At 36.7% G+C, this 24,571-nt stretch overlaps 1 protein-coding gene across 2 annotated transcripts in view; it reads left to right on the plus strand.

The window, feature by feature from the left end:
- The window catches only part of mmp17a (matrix metallopeptidase 17a), a 104,212-nt gene that overhangs the window by 308 nt on the left and 79,333 nt on the right, over nt 1-24,571 (plus strand). Inside the window, exon 2 of one of the 2 annotated variants that reach the window (XM_008423921.3) lies at nt 2,403-2,640. In XM_008423921.3, the coding sequence (XP_008422143.2) occupies nt 2,491-2,640 (150 nt within the window). In that variant the 5' untranslated portion in view covers nt 2,403-2,490. Of the gene's footprint in view, nt 1-1,874; nt 2,641-24,571 lie in introns of those variants that run through there. The other variant, XM_008423919.3, reaches the window with a different exon arrangement.

The raw sequence follows: 24,571 nt of genomic DNA on the forward strand, positions 1-24,571 counted from the left end.
AATAATTCTTGTTGTAAGCTTGCTTGTAAGGTGCAAGCTTCTACATATACTATGACTAAAATGTGCTTTTTAGGCCATTAAAAAGACATAATGCATTTCATGTCATCCCAAAATGTTGGCCTCCAGACCAAATGTTTCCCTAATGTAATTATGTCACTATGCCATTAGACTTGCCCAGGATTATGCATTATATCCCATATGGAAAAAAAACAAAAAACAAAACAAAGCAAAACAAAAGACTAACAGCAGCAGCACCTGTGATCAATCAGCAGTATAATTTCTGGCACAACCTCAGATCACATTAGTAGGCTACTCTAACAATAAAGCCATTTCTTAATTAGCCTTTAGGACACTATCTTTTTTTTAATCTCAGATGAATCATGATCAAAGTCAAAAGACATTAAATAATGGACCCCTTCAGCTGAATTTAAATTCTCCAACAGCTGTTGAAATCGACTCATAGCAAAGTCAATGGTAAGTCAAAGGATGCTCGAGGACTAAACTTCAAAATAAAAGCACACAGAAATCCAGTAATTTTGGAGGATGGCGTTGATTAAGTGGGTAATTTTTCACTGGAGCAGAAAATCTTAAGGTCATAATGACTCAGGGGAATAAATACCAAATGTGTTAATTTCAAAATTAAAGCTCGTTTTGTTCATGCTCCCCTTTTAACAGCAGCGGAATATTTTAAAACTTAAATGTATTTAGATTTATACCGTAAATTGTGTAGTGAAAATAAATAAATACAAGTTTATGCCCAATGTATATGATTTTTGTATATTATTGTTCCTCTGGGTCAAACTTTGGACCATGTTTTCAGGGTTGATGAAGTTCTCAGAAATGGTTTATTTCACCATTGAGCAAAAGATAATCAATAAATAGAAACACGACTACATTTTCAACCTATCACACAGGCATTCTGTGACTAATAATTTAAGCATTTTAAATTATTAGCACCGTTCAATAAATTAAGCTCTTTAGAACAAATTGTTCTGATCATTAAGTTATGTCTTATTCAAAGTTTTTATTCATTTCTAAATTAAAAGATTCCTTTGGAGGTTTTTGTGTCTCGACAATATTTGATAATTTCTGTATCAACATCTTATATATTCAAAATGGTCGAGCCTCAGATGAACAGTGAATATTTGAAACCTAATTTGAGATTCATAAAATCTCTATTCTCTTTGAGGCCACTTAAAAAAGTTAGATGAAGTAGCGTCTCCCAGTGGGCCAAAGTCGGTCTCCTTCAGACTCTTTTGGCCAGACAGTCCTGAAAGATTACTTTTTTTTAACTTAAAAATTAATATCTATAATGACAATTTATTTATTTATTTATTATGTATATGTTCATATGCATTGACAGACATACACATATGTGTCAATGTTTGTCAAAGAAAAACAGAAATTGGTGCGCTTTCTTCTCTAAAGTGCACCAATTTAGAACACCCAACCTTGCATGTAAGCATAAGATAATGCCCCAAAATGGCCACTGAATATAAGTGGTGAAAGTTTTCTGGATGTGCCTCATTTGATTGAGTCCAGCATGAAAAATACAATATATAGAGCAACCAAATCTGGATTGAGTACAGTGTTGAAAGATGCCTCTGTCTGTCTATCTATCTTGATCAACTGTTATCTGTATTTGTTTTAGTTCTTATCATTTCTGGGCCTGTCAGGGCAGTTAGTGCCTGTTTGAGGGAGCATGGGGTGGAAGAAAAAAGAGTTTGCCCAAGCCGCTATTCGTGGAAAGACTTCCACTGCTCCTTTTTTCTGTCATCATGAAGTTTATAACATTGCATACAGAAATGCTCCTCACAATGTGCCTACTACATTTCATTGATTGATTTCTGAAATATATGGGACAATATTTGTATAAATATAATTGACAATAAATTATTTTTGCATTGTGTGTGACATTTCCACAATACATAATTGTGATGTAGTCAATAGGTTTTTCTTCCATCAATATTTTTACTTTGGGATTTTCTTCCGGAATTTGATTGGGTAACCGCGCCTGGCTTGGGGGTCCTACTTGCGCGCGACATAACCTCGCGCAGCTGGCGGTGGCTGCTTACATTTTTTTTCCTCACTTTGTGCTCGAGACTCTACAACGGAGCGCGGAGCTCGCGCGTGTTGCCACAAGGATCTCGGCTCTGACGGACCTGGCACGAGACAGTTATTTTGTCTCTCGCAGACAATATTTAGGTGTTTATTGCAAGTTTTTTGTTTTATTTTCGGGTGACAAAGTGTTCTGTTTGCCTAAAGTGTTTTACTGGCAGCGTGTTTCATGTGTTTTATGTGTTTGCGCTCAACAGTGAGGTAGACTTGTACTCCCGTAGTTTTTTTCTTTTTTCTTTTTTTCTTGGATTTTTTTTTTTCTTTTTTTTCTTTCTTTTCTACAGCGTCTTTGCTTGTGATTTATCCCGCGGATGGATGCTGCCGGCGGGGTGGACATTTGAGTCCAGCAGGATCAACCTGTCTTAGGGCATCATGAATTCTCTGGTTCTCCGCAAGTGGATGAGGAATATCTCCCATGAGATGCTGCTGCTGCTCCTGCTGCCGCTGGTGCCGGTTTGGTGTTTTCTGCCTCTGACCGGAGCGGCTCCTTCGCTGACGACCGAACAGCTGGACATGGGGGTGGTAAGTTTTTTTTTTTTTTTTGCCTTATTTTCCCTGCTTAATAATCAGAAAACAGCGGACTTAGAAGTTTCCCCTCCCCTTCACAGATTTTAATTTAATCATTCTCACGTCAACCCGGCTGGTTTGATCCTCTTTCTTATCCACTGGCGTTCTCTTGAACGTCCACTAAAAAGCAAGTGCCGTCTTCTCCAAATACTTGCTCTGAATTTTAATACCGCTCTGCAGTCCAATTCACAAAGTAGAGAGACGGTGTAGCATACAGACGGCATGATTAAAAATAAGACTCTTACACTCCAAAGAACAATCAAGTCATGAAAATAGGCATCGAGTTGTCTTTGATAAATGCACGTATTTGCCTCAGGGACTCCCTTTCCACGTTTCATTTCCTTCTACAGATAGAAAAAAAAAATAATTAAAATGGTCCAGTGGACTGTACAGCAGTCTGTGAGAGAACTGAAAATTCACATAAATAAAGAGAGCACTATTGATTAGAGAAACAGGCAGCTGTTTGAGTTGTGACTTCATCTTTAAAGTGTGTCTGTTTTTTCTGTTAAATATAGATTGCACCAGAGCTCTTTATTGATTTTAAAGGTTCTATCTATCTATCTATCTATCTATCTATCTATCTATCTATCTATCTATCTATCTATCTATCTATCTATCTATCTATCTATCTATCTATCTATCTATCTATCTATCTATCTATCTATCTATCTATCTATCTATCCTGTCTGGACCGCTCTATCATAATTTATCACAACATGTATGGTATACAATGTAAATGTAGACTCATTTGTGTGTGTGTGTGGGTGTGTGTGATCTTTCTTATGGAGGGATTTTGATGGAGAATGCATCAGAGCTGAATATGAGTGCAAGAATTTCTTTGAAAGTGAGTCCGTTTATGCCTCATAAAACTAGATTATCTTCAACATTTCCCTCCAACTAGATGCATTTTCTCCACGTTAATGTCTGACTTAAACTTTTCCCTGTCTCAGATATGCTTATTTCTATAAAGATATCTTTACTTGATATTTCCTTCAAGTTTACTCTGTCTGATCCTATACATTATATCTTTTTCCAAGTCATCACTTTTATCACACAGTGATTTGAACCCAACTACTTAGAAGAACATGTGAGGAAGTTATGTAATAGGAATACTAGTAATGAGCACAAACTGTACATCCAGCCAGCCTATTACCAACACATTATGATGGTGTGGAATACCGAGAGGCTCTGCTGTTCCTGATGATGAGAAAGCAGACATTGAGACATTATCTGATGCACTTTACTTCCAAACAAATTGTTTCCTGCCTTTCGAAAAGGTTAGTCTGGTCACATCTGATAATGTTTTCACCAAGTGCAAGCTGCATAGCTTTGGACGCAAACTACTAAAGCCTTGATTCAGGGTGATGCATGAACTGAACAGTTTTCCGTCCCTTTCACTTGTACCTCTATGCTTTGTTTTACTCTCTGGCCTCAACATGACTTTCTGGTTCTGCATCTGAACTTTGAGCCACACAAGCACTTTAGCTACTGAAAAAAACACAACAAATGTTCATTGGAACATTTTTAAAAACGGCTTTCAAGTCAGAGAGCCACATACTTTTATGTAGCGTAAGGGGATTTTATTACATCCTACCATGTAACCATCGAAGGGTTTTAGCATTTTTTCAAGCAAATAAACTTCTTAAAATGTGCCCCCTTTAATTTAATACCCCCAAATAAACTCTGGTGCTACAAGTTGCTTTAAAACGTAGCTATTTTGCAAATACATCTGTTTTTTGTGAAGGCTTTGTAAGTGTGGTAGAGAATAATAAGTCAAGTTTATTTGTCCAACACATTTCCGAAGGCAGTTCAAAGAACTTTATGATATATATGTGAAAAAATATAAATAACAGTGGCAAAACAGAGAGAAGTAATACAAAACTGTAATTCAGACTATAATTGATTTATATTTCAGTTATTATTAATAATCAAAGGCAACTCTAAATAAGAGCTTTTTAACCCAGATTTAAAGTGTCTGTTATGTAAAATTGACTTTTTAAAGCTTTATATTATATTATTATGTCATTCCCTCATCAAAAACACACATAGATGGTTGCTTTGATTATTTCATGCATGTTTGAGAAATCCTTAAATCTCCCTTGGCCACCATTTAGGGGTGCCTAAAGGCTTTCTTTCACTATTTCCAAAAAACTTCTTGTTTCCTGAGCTTCTGCCTCACAGAGCACTCTCCCCCGCACACGCCACACTGGGCTCCACCAGACTAGCAGCAGCAGTCTGCTGAGCTTAGCATACAAACTGCTTCTTAGCTGAACGCTCCTGCGGAGAGTTGTAAATGAGATGATGAAGAACATTTTTGTAATGATGTGCGGATGTTGAAGTTTCAGAAAGAGCAGGAGCTTCTTTAAGAGACAGAGGCCATTTTCAAGGCGTCTAATTGCAAAGTCAGATTTATTTTGAGTCATGTTTTTAACATTTGTAACCTAATTGTGCTATAAAAAGGCGCCATGTCCCTGGAAAATACAGAAGGGAACTCGGTGTGTCAACAGTTAGTGAACAAACAGGATTTGACAACACCAAGCAAGATAAGGCATAGAATTTCAGGGAATTTTAAGGCACTGGTAGGTTAAAAAAAACTGTATCGGAAACTTTGAACAATTCACCAGTCTATTTTCAGAGAACTGAAAGAGCAGGGCACTTCCAACTACTGTCCTCAACAGCTACTGTCCTGCAGAGCTTAAATGCATCGCTGTTCCAACACAATTTAATCTGCATAACTTGATGACTCACTAAAGACAAAATTCACTCCTTTTATTTAGATGTGTTCAAGTAGGGATGCATCTAATATTGGCAGAAAAGTAGCACTTGCAATCTAGAGAGAGTCACTTTAAAAGGGTTTGGCACACTTGCAAACTTAGCAAAACATAGAATGCCACCAAAAGCAGGAAAAAAAATCCCTGCAATGACTTGAGTGAGCTGCAGATAACAACTCTGGTTGTAGAAAACGTCAGCGATAATAGTTTTGCTTTTCCAATGAAATACATGAAGTTGGTGGTAATAATGTGACAAATTGCAAAGATATAAATTAGGGCAATGAATACTTTTGCGTACTACTGAATGGAGTGTGTGAAATTATACTTAAGAGATCATTTATTGTTTTTGTTGTATTGAAGTGCATCTGTTTTCTCAGACACCAGAAAATTGTGTAAATAACTATACAGTTGTAGAGTAGGGTAACGGCAGCAGGACAAGAAAACGGCAAAAGAGACCAGTGGCTCATCTATATTCATGTTTCTGTAGTAAAATTAGCAGTTTGTGTGTTGGTATGTATGCTGGATAAAAGCAAGAGAGTGGGAGAAACTCCAAGAACAAGGGATAAACATTTCAAACAGGAAGTATTGTGAGCATACAGACACATACTTGCCTGTGTGAATGCTCTTGACAATTATCTGTTATATCAACACATTCGGACAGTTTTCAGGCTTTGGACTTGAGAGCTATCCAGGAACTTCAAAGTCTGATCCATCTGATGCAAATGTCTGCGCTCCCTTGCACAGCTCCTCTGAAAAACATCTTGGAAATGTCATTTCTACACAGCTTGCACGGAAGCAGCCAAAGAATAATACTTGACACGGCCGTCTTTGTTCTTTAATTGCTGTTGACTTAAGAGCATTAAGTCGGAGCAGTTAGTAATGGTAAGTCTTGGACAAAGTTCTTTTAAGAGTTGGATAAACAATGATGGACGCACACAGCGGTGGCTGCAGATGAAAAGCTGTTACCACAGCAGAAAAAGTAGAAGCTCTTGCAGAATGCATTTGTTGACCACACTGTGCAAACCACTCAACTTCACTGCAGCTTTATGTCTGAAAGACTTCAGTTTTGATGTGGAGTTTGTGCTTTATTGAACGTTATGCCCCTGTAAATGCAAAATAACATAAGGTAGTTGTTATGTTTGCATTTGTTCTTCAGACTTGCGGAATATAAGCTTCAGGTGTGCATTTTATGAAACAGAAATGACACCTTTCTTGGATTTCCCTACTTTCCTCTTGAGGATAAAAAGCAAAAACATATTTTTATTGCTTTCTGTCACATAAAGATGGAACATTTGATATTTTTCATAAGGTTTGCATCAACCAGCAGAGTCTTGTGTGTGCCATTTTAAAAAGTTTTATACTTTGATAATTTCTTGCAGTTAGATAATTAAATTTGTTTTCCCCATTTCCAACTGTCAGCCGTTTATACTCTTTTCAACAAAGCTTCAATAAAATATATATGTTGTTTTTTTGGTTTTTTTTTTTTAACCTATTTTCATAAAATGAATGTAACATTGTGTTGTATCACAATTGGTGTCACAATCTTGCCAAAATGAAAAGAAAAATGTGCTGCAAAATTGTTTCAACTTTATAGACAACAGTTTGCATTAGTATAGTTGTTGCTTGCAGCACTTTTATAAGCAAATAAGTGGTTTGAAAAGCCTTAAAAATATAATTTATTGTGGTAGCACAAACTTGCAGTAAAAGAAAATCTAATGCAAAATATGTTTATTTTTGTAATACATAAATAAATATAAATGGTTTCTTTTTTGTACTTTATAGTTTTTCAAGCTCATCAGAGTGCCACAGACCAAATGTTTTTATTTTTATTTTTTATACCACATCTATGATAACGTGGCTTATCTGCTTTGGACAGCTTGAGGTGGCTTCTGATGAAAAAAGTAGATCAGGTACACTTTATCTGCAAACAAAGACCAGCTTTTGAAACTCCCTGTTTTGAGCGGACGGAGTCAACCATTTTTGCTGGCTAAATGCAACACACCCATCTCTGATGGAATGAATTGGTGAGGGTGCTGCTTGGACTGCTGGTTCTGTTGAGATAGAGATTGTCTTTCTGGAAGAAAACGTGTATTCCCATGAAACGCAGCCAGGCTGGATTTTTTCACTGTGCCATACATTTGAGAAAAAAAACAAAAACAAAAATGGAAGTAGCTTAAAAAGTAGCTGTGTTCTTCTGTGGTTCACCCTAGAAAGCCAAATGCAGGAAACTCTTGAGCCCAGAAACAACAAAGACATGAAAGTGGCTTTCAGGTTTGTTGTTTTGAACCAAGCTTGGCCGTTTCTTACATATAACCATGTGGAAGGAAACCTTGCTTGCAGTTCCAGGAGACATCTCGTATCTCTATCCCTTAGTTAGAAAATATATTTGGGATGCAGTATCTTCTGCTAATAGAAGCCAAAGAATGGAGTTCCTTTATAGGTATAAGAAAACTGTGCCGTCTTTTTAGGGTCAATCTCTCACTGCGGAGGTCAGCAGGCTGCAGAGTAAACTTCACTGCTGTGACCTTTTCACCATGATAAATGATTCTATGTCCATGTACATTACCATGGCTGACTGGTGCAAATAGGTACTGATGGCACAGACTTTATTCTTGTTTTCTTAATTGTAAAGCTTGTAGCAAAGAATTAGTGTAAAATAGTCTCCTTCAGCAAATAAAACAAATGAAATTAAGTAAAAATATGTCATCTTGACTGTTTTTGGACACTTGAAAAACTACGTACCTTAAAAAAAGAAAAAAAAACAATGTATAAGAATTATTATTTTAATTACTCTTACTATGGTTTCAAATGGTGATTATTTTGATTGCCTACTAATTTCTCAATACTTTTCCAGTTAGTTGGGACGTCAACGACTGTTTTAATTTCACCTTGAAGCCCCTACGTGTCATATCAAATCTAACAGTATTTCAATAAATAAGAAAATGTATACAAACTTTTGTTTGTATACAATCAGCTCTAATGTGAAATGCAAAGTAAAATCAATCGGAACAGGTTTATTTTTCACTAAATATAGATTTGCTTAATCCTAGAGTGTAATTAGTGAATCCTTTATTTTATTTGTGAAGGAATTAATTTAGTTGGCTTGCAGACCACCTTGGATCAGCTTTAGCACAGCAGCTGCAAGAAGCCTGCTAAAATAGATTGCTAAACAACAAACCCTTTATGTTATCTCACATAGATTGAAAGGTTTCAGAAGTTATTTGATTTTATTGATTTTCACTACACGTGAAAGTGTAGTCTTGATTTGATTTGAATTTGACTGAAAATGAAGGAATTGTAGGCTTTGATCCATTTTTGAGGAAAAGCGATGAATCAAACTTGATATGGTTTTTTATTCATTTCAAAAAGTACATCAAATGCATGCTGTTAGTTTAAGCATTTATGGACTGAAAATTCAGGGACTTTTTGTTTTGATGCAACTAATAAAATTGGAAGAAATTTTGAAATTTCCAGGATATGATCTGCTAAATAATTCCAATTCAGGAAAAAAAAAGCCAGATTCCAATCACCAAGTGACAAATTCATACTTCGAGACTAATTTGTGTAGAACAACTCAGTTCAGGTTTGACCAATATTTAAAAATTTGAGCTAAGCTGAACAAAGATAAGTCAGATTTCTTAAGATTCGATATACAAACAAAACCAGGAACAAATCTCCGTGGGGGCATTTGGAGATATTTTCAGATTCTGAAAGTGTGGATTCTAATCTTTCCAATGGCGTCAAACACAGTGGGAAAAAAAAAATCACATCACCACAGCATGACATCTGAGACCCTTTTAAGCTTTGTTCTATTTTCAAGCATTTCAACATCTAAAGAAACTATCCATTGGAAAAAATACAAGACTATGGAATACTTTGTAGCCCATTCCAGTTATAAAACAACATTTATGCAATATTTCAAAAGTCAAATATTTTTTCTTTGTACTCGATGTCATTGACTGGTCATTACAGCCATACATCACATTTATCAAAGTGATTCTATACCGAGGCGATTGCGGCTCAGGAGGTAGGAGTTCATCCTGTGACTGGTGGATTACTCCAGAGGAATGATTAGAACCTGGTGAGGTGGTATGTAAAAGTAAAGATTTGAATGTGTGAATGGCTGAATGGAGGATAAAATGTCTTCTGGACTAGTTAAAGTGCTACACAAGTACAGACAATTTACCATATGTCATCTAATTAAACTTTTTTGTTCCCTGTGAAAGACAGGAAGGGAATAGGGATATAGCTTTACTTTATTATTTGTTGACCAGTGAGATTTGCCATCACTGTGGGGTCAGACTTTAATCCACTTCACTGAAAGGTCTGTAAAGTGCAGAGATTTTCAGATCGAACACATCATTTTCTGTCTACAATGGACATATGTTTGCATGGATGTATGCATGCATGTCTGAATGATGGATGGCCACTCTGAACATGGAAACAACCACTAAACTGCATATAATTCACCTGACTGCTATCACTGCAACATCCAGTCCCATTAAACTCATATGCTGCTCATATGTTGGGTTTAATACATATTGTCTTTGTCTATTTTGCAACCATGCATTAAGTCTTTTGGAGCTCACACGCTTACTTGAGCACATCTCAGGAGTGTTCATTTTACAGCTGTGCAACAATCTAGCTTTATCTATTAGTCATTTGCGATTTAAGCGCTTAAGGGAATTACATCAGCTAAAATTGAATGTGCGCTGTGTTTTGTGCTCATCATATTATGTTTCTCTGGAGGAATATTTTCTCTACTGAAATGTAGCTGACAGCATCTCAGTGGAACTATTCGCTCACCACACAGAGCTCTCCCTCCAAGAAGAGAGCATCAGCTGACCAGATTAGCAGCTGATGAATTTCCTTAATCTGCGTATTTTCAGATGCATGGAGAGTCAAATCGATAGAATTACATCTGAGTAATGATTAGAAACAGGTGAAGCGGTATGAAAAACTAAAGATTTGACAATGTGATTGTTGTTGGTGGGTGTTTGCCAGCTTATTTGGCTGAGAAGTTCCTTTTTTATGATTTGATAATAACACTACATACGTACAATTAAGACGATACCTATAAAAAATAAAATTCATTAACTGATGGTTGTGACTTGCTTTGCTTCCTAAAAGGGGCATTTAAGCTGGTAGCATTGGGGACCTGGTAAATTCTGATGCTTCTACAGTGCTCCCTGCACACCTTTTTTTTAGGTAATAAATTAATTTTAGCGAAACACTTTGCAAGCTCTGAAGGGTAGGGCGACCTTAAATCCTGTCAGCATACTTGGAGTTGCCTCAAGGGCTCCATTGAGGCTACTGAGAAGCACTTTCTGTCTGTTTCCCATCATGCTGAGGTGTGGTTCAGTCTGTGTGCTTAAGAATGAGGAACTGGGTGGTAGTGAACTCAGTGGAGCTAGATAGAGCAGGATCAATTTCTTCAGGCATCCCTGGGCAGAAACACTCATGTTTACATTCAATGTTACTGCTACATAAGGGTTTATGGAAATGTATCTGATGGCAGTAACTTGAAATACCAAGCAACAAGCTCTTATGCAAAAACTATTTGAATAATTCGTAGGACTCCGTCAATCTTAACCAAGACCGCACCATGAGGTCTTTGTAAAGTCTTGGTCAATACTTTGCGCTCCCCATTTATGGACTAGGGAACATGAGACTAGCCTTCCAGATTGTCTTCATCGTGCAGAAAAACTTCTGAGGTGAAACTGTGTTGGTTTCATTAGTCTTGGGTGCCACATGGAAAGTAGCAGTGGCAGTTTAAATACAACCTTTGGACCTATTGCACCTGCATGCCTTGGCGATCAGACAATTTAAAATATTACTGCCGATGCTGGCTTTATCCCAACACTACAATTTAATCACGTCCACAATAAGCTGGCAGTCCTCCAGGAAAATTTATTGCACTCTTTGCTCCAAGCAAAGAGGATTCCAAATAGAATCTCACCAAGGAGCTACAATTAAAAATACATGCTATGCTCAGGTCCCCCGGTGAGAAACGCACATACCTCCCAATTGTGCATGCAGGTTGAATACAAGAATACTGAAGGAAGCTGTGAGATTTTTGGCTGCATCTCAGACACATTTTTTTTCAATGCTGTAAAAAGATGTCCAAAAATGTTCACTGTTTTGAATAGACACACCATTGACTCCCTCCTGCCATTTGGAAAAATGTTATTTTGAATTTTGAAAATCTATGCATGTCCAAAAGGACATGAAATCCAACAATTTAAAAAGGGTGCATTTTTGTCTAGCATTGCTGTGTTTTGCAACCACTTTTTCTGTGTTTCAAATTGTTCTTCCTAGACAAGAAAAGTCCAGATTTCAAAACTGCATAATTTTCCATTTAACCACATTAATGGCATTTTTTTAAAGCCTGTGCTTTCCTAGAACATGCTAGTGTACTTACCCTCACTGTCTCTCCCACACAGGAATAATTTAAGTTTCTGTTGACAGTATGTTTCTTCTTGCTCCCATGGGTCTCAGGGAATGTTAGTAACCTCACCTATGAATACCAAAAGATGGCCTATTTCCCACCTTGTCAAACACTTATTATTTGATGCTTGAAGTGAAAAAAAGGAAATATAAGAAGTCAGCCTTGTGAATAGTGAAAAGTCTTTCAGTAAGGACCACCAGGTCTTGCTAAATCCATTTTTCACTTTTGTTCTGCTGATAGATTTTAATAATTCATAGAACGATTAACGTCAAGAATCTGTAACCACAGGATTTTCGTTTTGCTCTCACACCTTGGCCACTCAATTCTCCCCGACATCTTATGTCCTGATATTTGATATCCCATTGAAGATTACTATGCAAAAAAAAAAAAAAGGACTAAAGGAGCTTTAAATAATTAAAATCAATGAATTATTTTGTGGTGACTTTTTCCCTCCCAATCTCAACTACTTTTTGTATTTTTATTTTTTGATTTAAATGTTTCAATGTTTTTTAAAGAAAAAAAAGCAGGGTCAATGAAAACCCATCATTCTCTTTGTAAATTTGTTTAATTATTAGTGGAACAGAGGAGCTTCTTGGATCACTTCATTGATATTTTAAGTTGTTTTTTTCTCTCCAAAAATAAAGTTGTAGCTTCAAATAGACCAAATTTATTTCCTTCACGCATCAATTTTCGACCAGCCAAAAAGCAGAAACCCGGGAGGTATTTTTATTATTAATATTATTTCCATTCAGAACAGTAGAAATCAGAAAGTTTGAGCTGGCAACCAACAGATCTTCCACTTTCATCAGCATCTCATATTTCTAAAAGTTTTAAAGTTTTCTCATTCATTCTGTGTTTCCATTCTTTTATTTTGCTCTTGCACGTCACATTGCACACTTTCCACCATGCTGCTTACTATAAAATCATGATTCCTCTGATTGCACGCAGGAACTGGGGGATAGAAAAGGCTGAATGCAAAGACTAGACACCGATTTGTGCTCTGGAATAACAAGTCGAGGAAAGAAGGTATCATCTAAATGGCGGGTGCCCAGCTGTAATCTTCGGGGCAAAAGTCCTCCAAGTTTGTAGTGTGTCTCTGCTCCAATACAGCTGATTTAAATGGTATGTCATAAAGACCTGCAGAGGCCTGCTGTTGAAGCATCAGGTGTGTTAATTCAAGGGAAGAACGAAAACATGCAGAATCCTGGCCCTGGAGGACTGACTTTGGACACCACTAGGATTCCCTGAGGACATTTTTATTACTTAACAATAGTTTTAAAATGAATAAAAACCATCCAATGGCCTTTTTTTCTGGTTCATTTCTTCTCATGAAATAAAATTTTGTGGGTTGGCCCATTCTTAAATGATCTATCTTCTTTAATGTGTGCGCTATAAACCTTGATTTAACTCAATTAAAGTAAGTAGTTCTGAAAGTAATCTTAAGAGGAAGGCGGCTATACTTTATAGAAAGTGCAAAAAACTGTAGAACAAATAATTTATCTGTAAATGTATTTATATTTATCAAGTTCAACAATTTTGTCTGGATAGGAAAAAAAGAAGGCTGAAATTTGTTATTGACAGGAATCCTTTTTTGTGAGTGCTTCTTTCTTCACGAAGCCGTTTTGTGTTTTTTCCATGTTAACAGTCTGAAGCCCGGTATCTGAAGGTTAACTGTGCTACATCCTCTCTTCGTGAAACTCAACAAAAAGTAATTCTACTTAAAAGCCTGTTCAACTATAGGGATTAGGTGAACTTCTGGAAATTAAAGTGCATTTTTTTGTGTGTGCCCATATGTAGTCAAATGGTTATTTTATGATTTAGTCACACATTTTTCAGTTTGACTTTTTATTTACTGATTTGAGATGATAAATGAAAATGTCCCCATTTCAACTAAAGTAATTGTGTGTATGGAAGAAACATGTTGGAACCAGGAACAGATGTTTTATCAAACTGGCCTTTTCTGTGTTGTTCACACCTCTTACCCTCATGAAAACCATATTTTTGTGAGATTTCCATAAAATGAAATGATTAAAAAAAACTTTTTTTTTTTTTAGTTTCTGTGTGCACCTGACAAACTGGCACTTTGGCAAATCAATAACATTCCATCCTACACCGTTCCTGCTCACACAGCTTTCTGTATTGGGCATGTGCTACAAACCACCACAACAATAAAAAAATGTTTTACAATTTTTTTAACATCTGACAAGATTCACCTGTACAATGTCACAATCAAATTTCCCAGGTGTGCACCATCTGAGGTTTTCCTGGTCAGTACTGAATTTTTGATGTCTGACTTGCTGGAATCAAATTTGACTGATTCTGATTTTTTTAAATGACTGTAACATAAAAGAGAAATACTTTTCTGTGGGCCCTGTCTTTTGAGTCCAACAGCAAATAAACGCATCGATGCACATGACCCAACCTTTATCTGATCTTCATCAAAGTACCTGTTGCTGACCGATGCATTTATGATGCAGTAAAGAAATACAAAAACACAAACCCATTAGGTTTTTTACTGCTTCACCTGTTTGTTTGTTTTTCCCATTCAGAGTCAATTACAATCTCTGCTTACTCATTTAGAACATTCACATTTTAATAATGAAAAGATTGTGCATTTTGTCATCTGATTAATTACAGAGATTGTCACCACCTGCTGGATCAACACAAATATTTCAATTGCTTTTAAATTCCACCATCTCAACTGGATTATTTTGCTGTTGACAAGGAGGAAAAGTATGTCTTTTTCTTTTAACCCTTTTTAAATACTTGATGTTGTGATGAAGGCCTTAAGAACAGTGGTGCTTCTAGGGCAAAAGCATCCACTCACAGCTCAAAGGTCCTATTTGCATAGTTTGAAACATCAAGGTGTATGCAGATATATTTAACAATGGATAAAAAAGGACAAAATACATTATTTTTATCTTCATCCAAAGCTTGGATCCTTTTGCTGTTCCATTTTCATCAACCAGTTTGACCTCCCGTCTGTAGAAATGTATCATGGGACTCATATTCAGGACAAGGAGATTATTTCAGGAACAGTCACGTGGGATATGATTTGAATCTCGAGGACGCAATATTTCTCCATAAAGATTGACAGGGAGCAATTGTTCAGCATGTTACACACAGAAGACATTCTCAGCTTTGCTGGAAGGGAGAGCAGACTACTTCAATCAGCGCACATCTAATCTGTCATCCATAGGCTGTGTTGAGCGGTAAAGTTTCCGAAAGGACATGCAGGCTCCTGAGAAGACTGTCAGCGTTATTGAGGAGTTCATGATACCCCCAGAAATCAATTCAAAATGGATTTCAAGGGCTCCAAAAGCACATGGTTGCCACTCGGTTGCATGGTGATGTTTTATTTATGTGTGGCACTGCCAAGACTTTTGCAATTTGGTGTGATTTTCTTTCAGCCAGCGATTGCATCAAAACACAGCTAAAACACAGCAGCATGTCCCTGCATCCTGAATTAACCGTCAGCTGTTCTCATGCTGACTTGGAAAAAACAATAGAATAATTTTCCTAAACGAGTAATCTGGATTTTACAAACGTGTCCACAAATGACTGTATATGGGTTTTGGCAGTTTGAGATATGAGAAGCTGTTTGCTGTCATTGAGAACAGGATGTTTTTTGGGGGGTGTAGTTGTAAACAACAGATGGATGTGTTTACCAAATAAATAGACACATGAATCACTTAGATCTGGTTGCTAAAGGCTGCATGTTGTGAGAAGATTTTGTATATCACAGTTTTTATCCATATTTGGCATTGTGTAGGTCATTCATACGACTGAGCTATCTTTTGTGCAGAGTGAATTTTAAGCTTTATGCCCCTAAATAATTCCAATAAAATTTGAATATTAGGATGTAAGAGTTGGATGAATGACATTGGTCAATTTTTTCTTCTTTCTAATTTTGTGCAATCACATGGAAATACAAATAGAAGCTGATATATAGAAGATGCTAAAGAAAGATGCTATTTTATGAGCAAAATCCTATATTATATATCCGAATGAACAATTACTGATAAGTGTTTGCAGGAACAGTGGAAAACCCCCCCAAAAAACATTGTGTTTAATTATAATTTTAAAATAATAATCTGAATCTGCTTAAATTAGTTTCACCAGCTTGTACAAAAACCACATATCAGTTACAAATTTTCTTTGTCAAGTTGCAAGGTGAACATTTGGAGTATTCTGAGGGAAATAGCTTACGGTAAATTTCAGTAATATGTATTAATTGCAAGTAAGGAGCAAAGTGACCGTAAACACAGGGCAGTAGTAAAATCTCCCATGTTGATGGTTAAAGCTTCATAAATTGTTGCTGTGGATATGATTCTCTGTGATTTCTTTATGTCATTGTATAATTGGAAACGTGTATGGTTAAGTTTTCAGACTCAAGGAAGTAATCACATTTTGGTCTCTATTTTAAATAACATAATTACTTTCAGTAACACTGCAGCTAATGCTTATTTATAATAACAAAGTTACTGATAGGAAATGTTTCCTTGCAAAATATGCACTTTGGTTCCTGTTTCAACATTTCTTCCAGTACCTTGTTGAAGCACCTTTTGCAGCAGTTGTTGTTTCCAGTCATTTTAGAAAGGATCCTATAAACTCGGCACATCTTTCTTCTGAAAGCTTCTCTCATCTTTTTGACAGAAACATTCATCTTTAACCAGATTGGATGGGGAGCATCAGTGCATAGCCCTTTTCAGATCATTGCAGAGATACTCTTCAGAGTTCAGGTTCAGACTCTAACTGGGTCACTCCAGGACTTTCTCAGAGTTTTATTTAGCCCCTTTGGTGTTTTCTTCTTCATGTGCTTCTGGCTGCTGTCTCATTAAAATGTGAACCTTAACCCGAGCCTAAGATGTCAGGAACTTTGGGGGGTGTGGGGGGAATCACAGGCTCTTTACAATTGCAAATACTCAAATGCTACAAAGGCTACATCTGTGTTGATGCTTCAAATCATGTCCATTAGATGAAAACGCAGGTAGTGCAGGACATGAAGAAAGAGTTCTAAAAATCAAGCGTAGATTACTAATTGTGTTTTATTTAGGCACTTCACTTGCCAAATTTAGAAATACAATCCATCTGAAAATAACAACTTTGCCAGGAGGACACCTTTGGGCAATGAATGAAATGGGTGAAAAATGTAAACAACATAATTTGAGACAGTTCATAATAATCAAAGTAAATGGTCTAATTTACTAAAAGTGACCAGGAAACTTCACATGATGATGATGATGTTGATGACAGATATGCTATAATATTTGGGTAACACTCGCATATGTTTCCATTTAAATAAAGTAATGTAAATGTATTGATGGGGAACTGATTAGATCCATGCCTCCTCTTAATTACTCCTGTCATCCACTCAGAACAAAGCCAGGCTTCAAGGGTAAAGTTACTTACATGGCTGCTTTATCTGAGGAGATGCTGTATGCTCTTCTTTCAGCCTTTGTAGCATAAAGAAAACACCCTCTCAGTATACTATAGCTTATTACTGTTCTTTTTCTGTCATTTCAAGTACAGAGTCTATGAAGAAAGCCTTCTTTCAAACACTCAGCTCTTATCATAATAGCCCGGAGACACAGGAGAAATGAAGAACCTTCTGTGTATTAGAAAGAAGTGTCTTGTTCTTGTGATCCCAATGCTATGTATCATCCGACCCTAGTGGCGATGCATAAGTTTACTCTTCAGTACAACCTTCACAGTTGTAAATCTGTTACTGCATATGATTTAAAGCACCACAAACATACAGCATCATGAAAAAGTATTCATCCTGATACACACTTCTTCAGTTTTTGCTTTTTTGCCACACAGCAATGTCACAGATTATGAACCTGAATAAATGCAGAAGATGTCAAATGCGGACTTTGTTGAATAGTGGCGAAAAAGCTATCCAAACCATCCAACCCTGAGGTAAAAAAAAAAAAAAAAATATATATATATATATATATATATATATATATATATATATATATATATATATATATATATATTGCTGTTATGCACAGTAATTCATATTGCAATGTAAATTTTTCTACTGTTTTGATGCTGTGAGAAAAAAACGACCACACTTCCTTTAAGGTGGAATAAACGTCTAACAGAACCAGGCTCTTTAAGACTCCTTATCAGCTGCAATCGCCTGAGGGGTTGAAAGAACAAAAGGGACTTGGTCAGTGAATAAAATCAGCTAATTTTCCTTTTAACGATCCTGACAGACAATCCAGTTCATTAAAAAGATCAAAACTTAAACATGTCTTTAAATGTGTTAACAAACAGCACGTTCTTAGATTCACTGTGAGTTTTCAGTTCAGCATAAATCAGGTATATATGATATAATACGTGAATATCGCGCTAATATTTCGATACAAAAGCACTACTTCTGCCAAGGAACCTGCAGTGTGCTCGTTTCTTTGCACCTCTTGTTTTAGTGTTTTGCATTTAGAACTATTGGTCTTTTCAAACACATGAATATTTTATGTCATGGAGCATCAAAGAAATGGCATAAATATGTTATACATGATTGACATTGCTGATGTTTTGACCATCAGACTTCTACAGCACAACACTGTCATTGTGATTCATGATGTCTCATGTCTATATGGCAGTCGGTCTCTGTAGACTTTTCAAAAAAAGTTCAACTTCTGAGGAAAATGCACAGAGAAGTTCACAACTGATGAATCCCATTTTTCCAGTGTTTTCTGTGTCAGAATAGAAGACAAAATTGTGAGAACAGTGCGCCTTTTTTGTTTTTCTGCAAAAGCCGGCTGTTGTTTTCATGCGAATTAATCAAAGTAAATTGTTGTTCATGATGACATGGAGCTCAGTTGCAGCCTTTCTCACGTTGGAAGCTGAAGATTTATTAAAATTTCTTTCTCGCTTGCTGTGTTCAGATGGCTGTAGGGGTCTGAACGAACAAGTTTTGTAACGAGAAGCTGATGCAGACACTGGATAAAGTAACAGGAAGGTAATTATAGGCAGATGCAGACTGATTAGCCGTCATTACTGCTGTAACCACAATAAACAATGTGGTTTTGATTTAAATGGTGAAAACGGTTTAATTAAAATGGTTAATCTGCACTTTAAGCCTCATTCTGTCTTTTCCTTCTAACTGCTGCAAGTACTTTGGGCTTGATTGGTTTTGGCAGAGGTGATAGATCCATGTAAACTGTTTGGATGAACATTGTTCGCTTCTTCTCTGAGTTTTTTCTTTCTTTTCCAATGCTTACTGTAACTGGTTCATTTTAAGAAAACCCCAAATCAGCTCCATGTGGCCTTTCTATTTTCGGCGAGGTGAACCGCCCTCCTCTTGTTATGCACCACATAAAAGTTGTTTGTCTGTGCCAAAAATGCCCATGTAATCATGGTTGCTTCGGGGGATTTACACACTGCAAGTTGAAGTTAAAATAATCATGCAAAAACTACCAAACATCTTAGAGATGATTGATTTTATTCTTCTGCTAGATTCTAAGATGATCAAATGTTTAATATAGGAACTTGACCAATTTCACCATTCCTGGAATTAGATTTATACTGAAATAAAATCCCTTCCAATCAGCAGTGATAATAAAATGATTAGAGATGACAAGTAGTGACATAGTCTAACATAAATATAGCATCTGCTGTATTTGTGCTTACTTCAACATGACTCTTCAAGTGGGCAGGCTGTTGGGACCTTGCTGACATACACTGTTTACATTCACACTATTTTTGTCTCTGGCATACCACAGCAGTCTCCTCACAGTGTTTTTCAAACCAAGTTGTCTTGTTTTTCTTCCTTCAATCTTGGTTTGACTCATTTTCTTTATGGTCTGCTGTGTGTTTGGCATTTGTTGATTGAGAGTTTGATCCCCTCATATTCCTTGTTGGCCCGCTCATTTGGGATGGTCACAGACATCCGGATAGGAACCCGCTACATATTTATAGTTTTACACATACTGCGCTTGTCAAATGTTATATATCTGGTTAAATCTCACTACAAACAAGCAACTCCAAAACAAGTTCTGAGATTTATGCAGCGTGAGAATTCAAGGGATTTTAATGGCCCCCTGCCGGATCGGGGTTCCTCAGCGGCACCTTTGTTTACTTATGCCTTCAGGCGGCTCAGGTAGAACTGATCCAAACAACTTTAAGACTGATGCCCTTTTGTCGACTTTCACCTCAATCTTAACTTAAGTTGATAGATTGATAGGTCATATGTGTTAGTTACAGATGTTAACAGAGCACATCTTTAGAAAACATTATTTCTCTGTTCATATACATATTCACACTGTTATCTAAACTAGGATATATATGGAGATATATAGTAGAATATATTTTCATATATATCCTAGTTTTTAAATGGCTGTCTTCCTGAGAGAGCCAGTAGATTGCATCTCATCTATTCTTAATTTGCTTCCTGATATCAATCCTATTTCAGTGAAAGGCAATAAAAAGGAAGAAACAACTTTCTTTTAAAAAGGAGAGATGGTGAGTAGAGACAAGTTCAGGTAACTAGCCTCATTTCGTGGCTTAAATAAGATGAGAATTAAATTTATGAGCAGGCACCTTCTAATTTAAATGATACCTTCTAAGTAATTAGTACATGTTATTTGTACAGTACATTGTACATTTTTTTCCACATACTTCCTAGATACTGGACAATGTTTACGTATTTAATTTTGACTTGTTTCCAGATCCTCTTTCATCTAATTATGTTTGTTCTTTATGAATATAAGATGCGTAACAAAAAAAAAAACCAACATGAGTTAATCCACTGTCAAATTCACCTTACATTATAGATTTACGCAGTTTATTTTTATGTTTAAAGTTGTTCATTTTAGCAAATGCCAGGTAACTTCTTGAATGGCATTGTTATGTTTTTCAGTTAATAGTAACACTTAGAAATTGTATATTCGCATTCAGCTGTTCTGCTATTGTTTACTATTACAGCAGCAGTGTTTTCTGCCTTTAGTATGATTGTGCTTCAGTTCATCATAATCCTCCGTCAGATGCTGCTCGCTTCGTGGGAAGTACGGCGCACACAGTTCACCATGTGATCTCATGGTCTATCACACTTACCTGAATTACTTAGGCCTGGCTTGACATGGTCACACCTCCAGAGCCTGGTTTGTCAGGATGAACTGATCACATTATGTCAGCCCTGGCTTTATCTCTTATCCTGGATTTCTGAATCCTGCTGTGTGAAACAGCCCTCTGCAATAGGGAAGAGAACAAAAAGACGAAGGAAAACCCAGTTAACGTCAGCAGTAACCTCTTATGTTGGCATGTGATTGGTTTGTGATAGGGAATACGGTAGAAGTATATGCTCCAAGTATCTGAAATTGTGCTGCTTTGTTATTTGTTTATCCCTTCTTTTCAATAAAAGAAAAGAGGTTTTACAGGCCTCTGGCCCAGCCGATGAAAGGCAAAGACAGAACTTTACTTCACGGTCTGAAAATGGCTGCATTGGGGAAAACAGTTTTTGTACATGGGCATATAAAAAAATGTGTTTCTTCTCTGCAGCGCAATGCATAATGCTTTTTATATCACTTATTTTTCCTGAGAAGTGATGGGCACTATTGGGTTTTGGCTGTGAATTAGCAATCTTTTGTGCAAAAACATAAAAAAATTAAAAGAAACCCTAAGAGCTGAGAATAAAATTTAACATTTTGACTATGGGTTCTAAGCTTGTCACCTCACAGAAAAAACTGGTTGTACAATTGCTAGTTACATTATCTCACATTTAACGTATTTTGTCTTAATGAGACTATACACATATGAACACAAACAGTTTCAAATGTATTGGTCTCCTTTTTAGGAGTGGACCATTGCATACTAGTGTTAAAGACATTCACGAGTCTAAAAGAATTAGCATCAACTTATCGAGTACTTGACATTTAGTACTCAATATTACATCATACATTATTCTTATGACTTAATCCAGTAATAATTTCATCTTAAGTTTTTATTTAAAGCTTATGAACTTTCACAACATGAACCTGTCTGAGCTTCACCCCCATTGATAGATGTTGTTTTCTGCAGCTGCATGTGAGCCAGACTGTCTCTAGTGTTTATGATTCTTTGTCCTTGGTATAAAAACGATGTGTTCTGACAGACTGTGTCTGTCAGAGCTTTTACTCTGACCTGTTCATGAGTGTCTGATTTTGTGAGCTCTCATAACATCCACCTGGCATTAATAAACCTGCCTGAGTGACATTCACCTTAATGCAGTTGAAACCAGAAGCTTACATGCACCGAATAAAAATACTGATGCATATTTTCTTCTCGCTGTCTGAAGTTAAAACGGACTAAACTTGTTTTAGGTCAGTTAGAATGCATCATTAAAAATTGCAGATGTATTGGTGTTGATGTAGTTACTGTTTTCTTGTGTTCAAATTGTTAATTTTAGCACTACACAATGCACTCGAAAGTGTTTTGAGGGCCAATTCTAAAAAAAAAAAAAGCTAACATCAGCTGACACTGATGCTATTGCTGATGTATCATGCATCTCTAGATTTTAGTGAAATTTGGATTGGCTATGATTAATTATATCAAAGCTATAAAAAAATCGGACGCAAATCACTAAAACAGAACTTTCTGTAGAAATTGGGTCCTTGGTGAAAATGTTTGTTTGTTGTCAGGTACTTTGTAGGACTGATAGGGTTGCATGTCAGCCTTAAATTCCCCATTAGCCATCTCTGATTTTAGATCCTAAATGCCTCCAGACTCGTCTCTTTCTATACTCCAACAGCTGTTGCTTAGCACACTTATCACGTTTCAGCACAATTATCTGAATTTGCTTTATTTTAAGTTTTAGGGTGCTATATAATTAACCCTCCGTGCCTTTTGCTTTCAAAACGTGGCTGGAATGCATCTGTAAGTCTGAGTAAAATTAAAAAAGGAAGACGGTGAGACACAGAAGCAATTTACACAAGTGGAAGACATTCAGAGTTTGGCCAGCGTCTGTGAGTAATGTGTTTATTAGAATTGCTATAAAGGCTCGGATACAATAAGCATTAAGGCGTAAAAATGTGTCCTTGCCACAGAGAGTCGGCTCCCTTTGTCCCATGGCACGGCGCACAGCAACATTAATTTGGAGAGTGACTACTTTCCAGATTGTATCTTGAGATGCGTATTAGCTCAGCAATTTTTCAACGGCTAATTAGATGTTTGCTATGTCTTTTTCTCTCCTCAGCCCATGGGAAAGAAACAAAAAGAGTTATTTCTCAGTATGTCTCTCCCCAAGTAACAATTAAACTAATTAGACATCCTCCACAAAAGAACAAGTAATTTGAATATCAGTTTTTTTAAAGCAGCATACTCATGGAAGTTCATGACTAAGAAATAGAATTGCTAAGCAGCGAATATACACACAAGTAAAACTGATCCCTCTTTGATGTTAATCGAGTGCAAATGTGATCTTAGAGCATTTGACGCTCTCTGAAATGAAAATTGAGAAATGTCATTACCAGTCTGAATTGACAGACGCCTATAGATTTTAACAGCGTTAACAATAGAACTGAAATTTAGCTGGTCCTTTTCCATAGCGGAACTGTAAATTCTCCATTGTCTGTTTTAGGAGTGGAGGAAGCCGTAGAGTTTCGGTTACGATCCCATCCCGATCGATCAGGTGGAAAAAAAACCTACAGACTGAACTAAAATAATTCCCAGAGCAGCAGCTGCACACCAAACCTGCTGTATGCCTCAGTCTGTGTGGTTGTTTTTAGACCGAGATGAAATCTTGCTATAGCAGAGGGAGACTAACAAAGTTATTAACTGAAGTAATGAGACGACAGTAAGATTAATCTGATACTTGCGCAGCTTCTTGATCTTGCCACGCTTAACCAAAATTAGATAAATAAAGATACTGGCCTAGATCAACTCACTGAGGATCCTTGAATAGTTCTTTATGCAGCATTAGTCCACTGCAACTGGATAGGCTTGTGCCTAACTGAGTTTACAGATAATTATAGTTGTGTATTTTCACATTGAGAATAGAAATGCGTGCATGTTAGATTGTACAATGAATGATAAAACAAAGCTATAGCTAAAAACTGATTGTGAAGAACTGCATCATGAAACTTTCAAGTATTTCTGCAAATCTTTCTGCATTCCCATCACAACCCGACACATCTTCACCAGGTGCTAGAAGGTCTCTCATTGCAGAGCTGGGAAGCCTCTAGTCTGTGTCAAAGCATCACACGCTCCCTGTCTTGTTGAATATTCTCACCGCTGGAGAGCATTCTAATTCTTTCCTACCGACAGTCCTAAAAACAAACAGCAAGCTCAATTTCGCTGCACTTTCAATTGATGCTGCAAAAGTACTGAGGTGGCCTTTTGTCAATAGCGTCGAGATAAACAGCACAATTTGAAAAATTGATCTATTCATGTATACTATAAAGAACCGTGATAATCACTTGTGCATTGCACAAATGAGCAGCATGCTCGTGTTGGCCACCTCTGCTCATTCACAGGAATGTAAATCCTGTCATGCAACGCAAGCTGTGACTGTTGATTGATTTTAGTTTAGACACCGACAGTCAGTGCAGGAGTACTCAGCAGCCTGTGGAGCCAATGAACTGTAGGAAACGACAGAAATGCAAATAATACAAATGTAAGCTTGTGTCATGTGTTTAATTAAAGCACATCTAAAGAGGATTTTGTGGATGTCTTTTAATAT

Source organism: Poecilia reticulata, chromosome 12 (assembly GCF_904066995.2).
Source record: "Poecilia reticulata chromosome 12, P_reticulata-male-v2, whole genome shotgun sequence".
NCBI classification, from domain to species: domain Eukaryota; kingdom Metazoa; phylum Chordata; class Actinopteri; order Cyprinodontiformes; family Poeciliidae; genus Poecilia; species Poecilia reticulata.